The sequence below is a fragment of the Microcaecilia unicolor genome, chromosome 6 (genome assembly GCF_901765095.1).
Source record: "Microcaecilia unicolor chromosome 6, aMicUni1.1, whole genome shotgun sequence".
In the NCBI taxonomy this organism is placed as follows: domain Eukaryota; kingdom Metazoa; phylum Chordata; class Amphibia; order Gymnophiona; family Siphonopidae; genus Microcaecilia; species Microcaecilia unicolor.
Window position 1 is genome coordinate 49,107,094 of NC_044036.1, and position 11,494 is coordinate 49,118,587.

General features: G+C 46.9%; 1 protein-coding gene across 2 annotated transcripts in view; it reads right to left on the reverse strand.

Moving 5' to 3' along the window:
- Positions 1 to 2,802, reverse strand: part of NEGR1 (neuronal growth regulator 1) — a 710,014-nt gene extending 707,212 nt beyond the window's left edge. For both annotated transcript variants that reach the window (XM_030207026.1, XM_030207025.1), the window contains exon 1: positions 2,455 to 2,802. In XM_030207026.1, coding sequence (XP_030062886.1) covers positions 2,455 to 2,630 — 176 coding nt within the window. In that variant the 5' untranslated portion in view covers positions 2,631 to 2,802. The remainder of the gene's footprint in view (positions 1 to 2,454) is intronic.
- Between the last annotated feature and the right edge of the window lie 8,692 nt (positions 2,803 to 11,494).

An 11,494-nucleotide genomic window follows, 5' to 3' on the forward strand; every position in this document is an offset into this window, starting at 1 on the left:
ACTGCCCAAAGCGAGGGGGCACATTTTGGCCCACCTTCCCACCCCCCCCCCCCCCCCCCCCCCGCCACAATGCCACATACATTGGAAATGGGCTTAGCGCATGGGAAAGGCTTCCATCAGGACACATTAAGCCCATTTACTAGCAAAATCTTCCTTTCTCAGAAAATGTCTACATTTCTATGTGCTCCCTTTCCAAACTGAGACCAGTTGCTGTGCATTGGCTTTGCCACATGCTTTTAGGCCTGAAAAAGTCCAAATCAGAAACTACATTTGCACGATGTTGCCAAAACTTAGCAAATTCATAATGCCCGGAAGACACTTCACAAAAATGTTTATTTTAAAGGGCAAACACAACGTCACAAAGTTTTTATCTAGTTTGGAGTTTTTACAAATCAACATGAATTCTGAGGTAAAACTTATCAGCTTGCCACTCAAAGCAGCCCAACTAGGAAGCTAAGAGAATCTGGGTAAGATCTGTTGTCATTAGTGTACTGCTTTTTCTTGACTACATAAAATTAAAGTAGATGAAATTCAGAATATTTAGAGTCCACCAAGAAATTCATACTGAATTACACTTACAAAATTCTCTGGGCTCTTTCGAGCAACAAATTACTTTCGTATCAAAACTGGAAAAGTGATGCAAACCGATTCAGTCTGTAAAGGCAAATAAATTATTCAACTAATGCTCTGGCTTGGTTTCCACATAAAAATAAATAAATCAACACAGTGTCTCTCTCAATTGGTTTGCAGCCCCTTTAATAAACTACAGGAAATGCATTTAATTAAGGCACTTGCAAATCCTGGAAACATCATCAGCTCTACAAAAGGAAAGATGATGGTTTAAAACAGAAAATATGTGTTGGTAATCACTAGGGCAGATCACAGCTCAAGAAGTTTCACTCAACCCTAACCACTTTCAAAGTGAAGAGAAAAGCAAATCATTCAAATGGGTTTGAACACACACAATTTTTTAAATAATAATAATAACCAAAACATTTTCAGTGGTAGAGTATTAAGCATCAAGATAATGGAAGCAGGAACTGTACACCACTGCATTTTGAAACACATTCATGCTACCTATCTGGATTGTAAAAATACATATATCAACATATAGAACGTTTGGCTTCATTATTGGAGACAGAGACCGAGCTAAGCATAAAAGCACCATTTCCTAACGCCAAAATACAGGATTAGACATTTCATTTACTAAATCACCTTATTTACCTCATCTGGTAAAGAATAAGGGGAAACAGTTAAATATTGAATATAAATAATGCAGGCAGTTGTGTTGTGTGATACGATAATCCTCCACAAGAATGAAAACTGACTAGCACCTAAAAATGCATGTTTACAGTATAGGTTTAAGTTTAGACCTATGTAATGCTTGGCAAAATGTATGCATTCAATATCACCAGCTGTCAAATGTCTGCACATGAAAGTAAACACAGAGAGTATGAAAACTGCATGGCATCTGTATTTTGATAAAAGGTATATCTTTTTGCATTGTTGGTGCTATGAAATTCCATGAGAAATGTCTATCATACAATATGGTCACTTTGGAAGGGAGCTGCTGACCTGCAATACTCAGGTTGTAAAGGTAGAAAAACATTGTAAATACAGTACCTTTTAGTTCAGGTAAAAACACACCAAGGCTCCTATTCCATGCAAGGTCTACCACACCCACTATTTCAAACTGTGCATTGAAGTTGTGCTTTAAAATAGGATGTGTCTGCACCATTTTAGGCTAGGCTGTGCATTTTGCATGGCGTATGCTAATCACCACATGCTATACCTAGACTTTTTACAGTCTACATTTGACACCCCTACCCTAACCCATCTGCAATAGCAACACGGACATATCACTGCAGAATTGGAAGCCTCTGAAATGCTTTTGAATGTGCAGGATTGGTACAGAGCTTCTCTGGACGTCGGGGGCAACATTTTGGAAATATTTACAGTTCATGCACATCCTCTGCATTCTTTCTGGCTCTTAGAACCAGTACTAGCTGCTCAGGGATAATGATGATGATCCTCTGTTCAAGCTGCTTTTCTAGCATGGCTAGGAAAAAAAAAGACACAAACTTTTGGGGGGTTTCTGTTAGGGTCAGAGCTGATCTGGTGGGGGAGGAAATACAAGGAAAAGAACTCCCATCCTTCTAAGAAAGTCACCGAAGGAAAAGACTTCTGGAACTCAGCAGTACTTTCCAAAGTGGTATCACCCACCCAAACACCGCATTTCCCCCTCTTACTAATTGAAGGTTATTTATTTGAAGCCAATTTCTGCATTTCTGTAAGCTGCAAGCACTGAAAACATCCTGGTTTGCAAGCTTTATAACTCCAAACGTATTTTCATCTGTACCCACCACTAAAAATACACATACAGAATACTACATCTGCAGATTTTCTTTTACTCTGGTCACCGATACCGAGCGGATGACATCTCTTGTTTCCTACCTAAGCACTGCCGTGTCTCCTTGTCTGACCACTAGATTCTCCACAGCTGGCCAGGGGAAGTCCAGACTCTGTCCGGCAGGAAGGCAGGAGGGCAACAAGCAGCAGAGGCTAAGAATGACAGCAGCAAGCCACTGGTTCGAACAACAAGCACCCTGAACCAGCATCATCATGTCCATTACTGCTGGGGCTGCCCGTTCAGCTAGCAGCCGGGGAGAGAGAGATAGAGAGCAACAATTCCCAGCGAGTCTCGCCTGAGACCTCCAGTTGACACGAGAGAGAGAGAAAGTAACCCCCGCTCGGGAAGCTCAGGCAGTGGATTCTTGGGTGGCTCGCACACCATCTAGTGAGGAAGCGTGCTGCAAAATGAGAGCAAGAGCTGAACAGCAGCAGACAGCCCCCGGGCTCTGATCCTGTTGCCATGCAGCCGTTTCCTTAGCAACCGCTCTCACTGACTGCTGATAGAGCACAGCAAGCGAGGAGTAGTGCAACAACTGAAATCCAGCGCGCACACACCATTTTCAATGCATTGATTGTACAGGCGATGCCATCTTTAAAATCCGGTTAAATGCGATCAAGCGAGCTGACTTCTTTCTTGCGCGATTTGACTTCGTTCACCTCCTAGTCGTCGGCTGTCATTTTCTTTCTACGGTATGGTAAACGGAGCCATCATTTCTGGAGCACTGTGCAGCCCTGCTTGCCTTAAACTGCTGACATTTTTGGGGTTTTGCAACGTTTTGACTGAAAGACTTTTTCCATTGAGTTATGGAGATTCAATGATTGTCCCCCTCTCTATTTCGGGGTAACTTCTCCACCTCGGGCATCCTCATGAAGATGCCATAATCTGAAATCACCATATTCCTGTTTTAGATTCAGATGTTTTACTCTGAATTTTAGAACGCTGTTTTCTGCTTGCTTGATATACAGTCTTATGATACTTTCCTATCCAGCACATTTAGAACATTTCCAAGTGATTTTCAGCTCCTAGTTGCTCACCTATAGAGTATATATGCACGATAATAAATATACCCCAATCCATATAGCTATATATGATGCCTACTTCTAGATTATTATAAAATGTGAAATCCCCATCACACAAATAGAGCAAATGAATGTTGAAATCTGAATTTGTGAGTTTATACAGAACAGTAGCAGCACTCTTCTTAAAAAAAAAAAAAATCCATATTGCAACAGAGTCTCTCCCTATTCTGCCTCAGATTGGAACAGGTAAAAGAGGCCCAATAATGAAAGCCATTTCCGTTCTAAAAACCGGACTGGTTTTTCTTGCCTTCTTGCACACCTTCATTCTTCTCACCCTCACTCCACCCTCATGCCCCCAAAAGAATCATAGTCATAGTAAACCTTTGCAGAAAATCTGGTAATAAAGAATTTATAAGTGGGCAAGTCCATAATTTTTAAATTCCTTCAGTGAGAGAAAAATATTGGGGGGTGGGGGATATGAGTAAATAATGTTCATCCAAGCAAAATTGTTCTCAGCCTTCAATATCAGACAATGATAGCACTGTGAATCAATTTCAGTACTTTTTATTTTGTTTTTTTTACTAGTGACTTCCACACTGGCACATAGTTTGGCATGGAAGTCACTAGTGAAAAAATGTAATTGATTCACTGATTTTCTGATATTGAAGGCTGAGAACAAATTGCTTAGAAGAACGCTATTCAGACCCCCCCCCCCCCCCACCATCACCCCAATATTTTTCTGTCACTGAAGAAATTTAAAAATTATGGACTTGCCCACATATATTCTAGATGCTTTATTAAACAGATTTTATGCAAAGGGCTATCACTATGATTCTTTTTGGGGCATGGGGGTGGAGCGAGGGTGAGAAGAATGAAGGTGTACAATAAGGTAAGTAACATTGGCAGGCTGCACACACTCACGCTCCCCACCCCATACATAAAGCACCCCACACAGAAGGCACACAATGACCAAACAGAATGCAAGTTCTTTCTGGGAGTAAATGGCCACAGCTTACATCAATATATCACCCCTAGGGAGCACCTGAGCCTTGAATCCAACCTAGTAGAGGCTTCGTCTCCCTGCCATGCCTTTCTAGGTAGGGAGCCTGGATCACTGGTCCTTATGGTGGCCATCCATACCCTCACCTCCAGCATGGCCGCGTGTCTCTCCGCTTTGCACTGTACCCTTGCCCAGCATACCACCTGCCGTTTAGATCCAGCTAGGTGTTCAGTCTGTTACCAGTGATTGTTATTGTTGCTGCCTCAAGCAACCAAACTCCTTTTCATCCACTGTTCCAACACCTCCAAAAGTCCCTAGGCTTGGGTGCCTCCGTCACAACCCGGGGCTGCGAAGCATTCTCAGGTCCCCCCCCAGTCTGAGTATTTTGAACAATGGGCTTAGAAATGCTGCTCCAGCGCCTCCTGGAAGTCATTGATGATCAGGTCCTGTGCGATATTCGAAAGGTGCAGTGTGTCCTCACAGAAGTGGCCCGGGATGGCAGGGGAAGCCCATTCATGCCAGATGTTTACTCCACCAACTGATTTGTCGGTTAACCTTTTTAACACCTCTTACACATAGTCTGTGTTCAGACTCGTGCAACCGTGGGATGATGTCGGAACAGAAGAGCAAAGTGTGGCGCAGCTGCACAGACAATGCACAGAGATCGCGCTTTGCCATTGTGATGAGGTGCTTGCAGGAGGTGTGATCAATGTCGTTACCCCCTAAATGAATGATTAACGTGTCCAGGAGGATTGCAGTGTCCAGCAATGTCTGAACATATTTATTTATTTGTAGCATTTATACCCCGCTCTTTCCCGCTCGATAGCAGGTTCAGTGCGGCTTACAACGTATGGTACAAAATAGCACAGAGATAACACAATGTATGGGTACAAAGTATCCCGGAAATAACACAATTGTATAGAGAAGGATAAGAGGAAGAGATGTGGGGGGGGGGGGAGGAATGAGTTATGGTTAATATTAGTGGTGTGGATTAGGTTCGTGAATTGAGTTGGGTCGTTTGGATAGGCTTGTTTGAAGAGGTATGTTTTCAGCAGCTTTCGGAAGGGTAGATGTTCGTTGGTTGTTCGGATGTATCTTGGTATGGCATTCCAGAGTTGGCTGCCTATAATGGAGAAGTTGGAAGCGTAGTAGGTTTTGCATTTAAGACCTTTGCAATTGGGGAGGTGAAGATTGAGATATGTTCGAGAAGATTTGGGAGGAGCTGAGGGGCATGCCCGGGTCTCCTAGCCAGTTGAGAGTTGCACCCCTTGCACTCAGTCCGAGATGCACACCAGGGGATCGGGATACCAGGCATCTAGAGACCCATTCAATCTAAGAGTGCCCTATGATCCACACCACCCATTGTCTTGCCCGGGGACCTGCAAGATGAAGGGAGCAGTTAGTGATGTGCTATAAGATCCACCAGGTGCACAGGCCTGATGTAGGACTTACATGCTGCCAAGAGGACATGAAATGAGATTGAAGGGGGGCAGACTCAAAAAAGATGTCAGGAAGTATTTTTTCATGGAGAGGGTGGTGGATGCTTGGAATGCCCTCCCGCGGGAGGTGGTGGAGATGAAAACGGTAACGGAATTCAAACATGCGTGGGATGTGCATAAAGGAATCCTGTGCAGTAGGAATGGATCCTCAGAAGCTTAGCCGAAATTGGGTGGCGGAGCAGGTGGGGGAAGAGAGGTTGGTAGTTGGGAGGTGAGGATAGTGGAGGGCAGACTTATACGGTCTGTGCCAGAGCCAGAGAGATGGGAGGCGGGACTGGTGGTTGGGAGGCGGGAAATACTGCTGGGCAGACTTGTACGGTCTGTGCCCTGAAAAAGGCAGGTACAAATCAAGGTAAGGTATACACATATGAGTTTATCTTGTTGGGCAGACTGGATGGACCATGCAGGTCTTTTTCTGCCATCATCTACTATGTATGTTACTATGACTTCCAGCGGCCCAGCTGTTTGATGATATGAGGTGGGAATCCATGCTGGAAGGCAGTAGTGGCCGCTCCTATACAAAAAGAGTGGGTCCTATAGTATCGGGGGCAGTGACCAGCCTCGGGTAGGGCTTTTCGAAAAACAGCCGCAAACTGGTACCGTGTGGTGCAGCCAGAGGGACTGGCCAGCAGCTGGCCTCAGTGCCAGATAGGCCCAGAGGTTGGCCAGTGGGCAAGTGGGTAGGGAGGGAACTCTACGTAGTGTGATGGTGTGACCTTTTTTGCTCTGATCAGTCTTTGACCTAGGGACATGAATGCACACCTGGTCTTGCATAATGGAGATGTCATCCATGCGCAGTCCGCCCCTTGCATGCCACTTGCATAGCATCATCAACTCGCTAATGCGTAGGTCTACAAAAAAGGCCAATGAGAAAGCAGCCCTGAACACAGGGCTGTGCTGACCCGGTAAGCGAGGTAAGCATGGCAGGGGGGCGCTTCCCTCTGGGGGGCGCCGCCGCACCATGCTCACCTCGCTCGCCCTCCCCCAACATCCCTTTTCTTTTTTTTTTTTTTTTAATTTACCTCCGTGGCGGCGGTTCCGGCAGCGCAGCGTCAGGGAAGGAGGCGGCGCTCCCGACGTCTCTAGCCTTCCCTTCGTTGTGTTCCGCCTTCTTCTGACGTCAATGATGACGTCAGAAGAAGGCGGAACACAGTGAAGGGAAGGCTAGACGTCGGAAGCGCTGCCTCCTTCCCTGACGCTGCGCTGCCGGAACCGCCGCCACGGAGGTAAATTTTAAAAGAAAAAAAAAAAGAAAAGGGATGTTGGGGGGGGAGAGAAGAGGGTGGGCAGTTGAACAATGGGAGCGGGAGGACAGGGGAGAAACGACAGCAAAGATGCGAAGGGGGGGGAGAAGAGGGCGGGCCAGGCTGGGACATGGGAGAGAGAGGAGCATGGATGCGAGGGGGGGTCATGGAAGGGAGAGAGGAAAATTGCTGGAAAAGGATGAATGGAGGGAGCAGGGGACAGAGGAGCATGGATGGGCATGGATTGGGAGGGCAGGGCTCAGGGAGAGAGGGGAATTGCTGGAAAAGGATGAATGGAGGGGGCAGGGGACAGAGGAGCATGGATGGGCATGGATTGGGAGGGCAGGGAGAGGGGAATTGCTGGATAGGGATGAATGGAGGGGACAGATGGGCATGGATGGATATGGATTGCAAGGCAGGGCTCAGGGAGAGAGGGGAATTGCTGGAAAGGGATGAATGGAGGGGGCAGGGGACAGAGGAGCATGGATGGGCATGGATTGGGAGGGCAGGGAAAGGGGAATTGCTGGATAGGGATGAATGGAGGGGACAGATGGGCATGGATGGATATGGATTGCAGGGCAGGGCTCAGGGAGAGAGGGGAATTGCTGGATAGGGATGAATGGAGGGGGCAGGGGACAGAGGAGCATGGATGGGCATGGATTGGGAGGGCAGGGCTCAGGGAGAGAGGAGAAATTGCTGGACATAGAGGGGAGGGAAGAGAGATGAAGGAGATGAAATGAGGGAAAAGGAAGAGAGGAGAAAAACTGCACATGGATGAAGAAAATAGGCAGAAGCTGAGGACCAGAAATGAAGAAGAAAGGAGGAAAGGAAAGAAATAAATGGAAAGGAAGCCCTGGAAACGGAGTTAAGAGGACAGATAGCAGCAGAATCAGATACTGGGCCAGCATGATCAGAAAAAGAAAGTCACCAGACAACAAAGGTAGAAAAAAAATCATTTTATTTTCATTTTAGTGTTTGGAATATGTCCACTTTGAGAATTTACATCTGCTATCTTATTTTGCAATGTATAGCAATTTCTTTCTAAGAATATTGCTGACAATTCCTGTCAGTGTGGCAAGTGGTGAGCGATTATTTTCACGGGGGGGGGGGGGGCACCGCCGCCGCCAACTGATAGTCTGCAGGGGGGGCGCCAACTGATAGGCTTCAGGGGGGCGCCAGAGACCCTAGGCACGGCCCTGCCTGAACATGCGCACTTCATAGAGTGTGGAACACACTTTCGCGAGCACCAGCCACAGTAGGTGTAGGAATTCATGCGTGGATTGGCCGCTGTCGTGGACAGGATGCTGGGCTCGATGGACCCTTGGTCTTTTCCCAGTGTGGCATTACTTATGTACTTATGACAGGGCATATGGAGTCCAGCGGTGCACCTAGCCCATCCTTTTAGCATTGTCTGGATCAGAAAACTGGCTCGTGGGTTACCCCATCCCCTGAATTTGGCAAAGAAGGCAAAGCCCGCAATTTGTGTGTTGACCACTGTCCTCGAAATGCCTTCGTCATAGGCATCCGTGATGTAGTGGGCAATAAGGTACTCTGCTACGGTCCCACATTTTCATCTGTGCCGATGTAAGTATGAACTGACTTGGATAAAAGCGCTCTGGTAAGCAGACCAGGTAGAGCTGGCTAAGGAGCTGGTGATGAGTAGCGTTGCAGTGAAGTTCCCAGGTGCCATAGGTGCTCGGGGACAGGGGTGGGATCCTCATGCGCAGATGGAGAAAGCTGTCAACAGAGCGAAAATTGAAAACATGAGAGTGCATCAGCAACGTGGTTATCAACTCCAGGCACATGCTTTGGCTGTCAAGTTAATCTGCAGACAGCGCAGCACAAAATGCCTGACAAGTTTGGAGGCGTGTGGGCAGCGCACAGTTTGTTTGTTGATGATCTCCACTACTGCAGCATTGTTGGACCATAGGATGACACTTTTGTTGGCCAGCGCAGAACCCCAGACGTGGACAGCAATGACAATGGGGAATAGCTCGAGGATGATGATGTTCTTGTTGAACCCTGAGTGGATCCACTGCTGCAGCCATAGGGCAGCGAACCAAGCTGCATTGTAGTAAGCTCCGCACCCCGTGGCTCCTGCCGTGTCTGTAAAAAGATTGAGGGCGAAATTAGATGTAGGCACAGATTTGATTATGGCCTTTCCATTAAATTCTTTTAAGAAGCTTAGCCAAATGTGCAGATCTTGTTTCATAGGCAAGGTGACTCGTATGTGATGATGTTTGCGTGTCATACCTGCTGTAGCCCTCGCAAGTCTGCGGACAAATACTCTGCCCATTGGGATAACCCGGCACGCAAAATTCAAAGAGCCAATGAGGGACTGCATGTGATGCAGCTTGATCTTGGGAGAGGCCACAGTTTTAAGAATCTTTTGCCTAAGGTCATGCAGCTTGTCCTCCGGGAGCTTCGTGGTCTGCATTAGGGAGTTTATTTCAATTCCCAGGAAAGTGATAATCGGGCTGGGTCCTGTGATTTTGCTACATACAATGGGCACTCTGAATTCCTTGGTTACTATGTTGCTTGCAGGTGTTGGATTCTTTGGGACCCAGAAAGAAAAAAAAAATCATCTAGGTATTACAGTAGCTGATGCCCGTTTGGACACTACCCAATGCAAAAAAGAACTGAAGGCCTCAAAAAGATTGCATGAAACTGCAAATTCCATAGGTACGCATTTATCAAAGTAAAACTGTTTGGCATAGCAAAAACCCAGTAAGGGGAAGCAGTCTGGGTGTATAGGGAGCAAACGGATTGCTGATTCAATGTCTACTTTTGCCATGAGGGACCCGCATCCGGCCTCACAGACCATGCGCAAGGCAGAATCGAAGAACATGTACTGAATAGTCGTGGCATGGGCCGGGATGGAGTCATTCACAGGCTGACCCGCAGGGTATGAGAGAGTGTGTATGAGGCAATACTTTACATTCTCCTTTTTAGGGACTGCTGCGAGAGGGGGAACAAACATCTTGGGAAAGGGAGGGGAGAGGAGAGGAAAGGTCCCGCAATGCAACCCATAGCAAGTTCCACTGCTATTTTGTCCGCAACTATGTGAGCAAGATGAGATCGTGAGTAAGAAATTCTTACAGAGCAGGCTGTAGGTATGGATCCGCGAAAGGGTATGGTTAATCCGTCAGTGAAACCACGCAGGAGGAGGTTGGCATCACTGCCATGGGGTCATTACATGTATTTGTATAGGAGTGGGCACTCTTGCAAAAGGGTCACGGTTTCTGCAACCCTCCGGGTCATGGTGTGTTTCTTCTGGGGCACACAGGTGCTTGAATTTGCAATCTGCAATGTTGTAGGTGCCCCTGTTATACTTCCAGCACACCTCTCTTAACAGCATGGTAGGCCTCCCTTGTCTTTTTCCTGACTGTAGTGGCTTGAAGAAGGAAGAACGTGCAGGGGCTCCGCCAGTCCATGTAAAAAAAGTCCGAATCCACAGTCCATGATCGTCCATGTCCCAGGCTATATTCGGGTTGGATTAAATCTTATCTCTAAAGTGCTCATCATAAGCGAGCCAGGCATTGCCTTCGTGCTGGCGATAGATACTAATAACTGTTTCCAGGTAGCAGAGCATGGGATCAATCTGTTCAGACTGTTTCATGCACATGATGCTCATCATGCATGCATAGGACATGATCCAATATGCAAGATTGTGAGGCGTCACTTCATTGTGAGCCGGGGGTAATTCACCCTATTTGGCGCATTTCCTTGCATGACACCTGCATCTACCTTCTGCCAGCTTGAAAATGTCAAAGTACTCGCGTTTCATCACCTTTTTTTGCAGGGATTTCAGGACTTTTTGCCATAGGTATTCTGGTGGTACACCATAAGAGTATGTCAGCGCGGGTGTAGGGGGTTGTGAAGGGGAAGAAGAGGAAGAGGAAGAAAAGGAGGAGGAGGAATCGTAGGAGGAAGTAGAGGTAGCCTACCTAGAACGCTTACGCTTCTTACCTTTCTTCTTGCTCCTCTTGGATGAGTGAGTTGCACCAGCAGCCTGATCCAAGGCCACATTTTGCAAGGGGAGGCTGTTGTCAACTTGAGGCTCAATGCACTCTCTAGATGCCCCCACGAGCACGTTTTGCATTGCTGTCTCAAGAGTTGAGCATGTGCAAGGTTCCTGTCGGTGTGTTGCAACCTATGCATCCTGGTGCTCCATTATCCAGGCTCTTGTTGAGGAAGCGTAACGAGCTGATGTTCTTGATTCTGCTTCTCCAATAAGGGATGTGCATTCGTGACCTGTGCCAGAGCTTCATCGGTGAGAGCAGGATCCCTGTCACCCGGTATTAGAAGTAGACCAATAA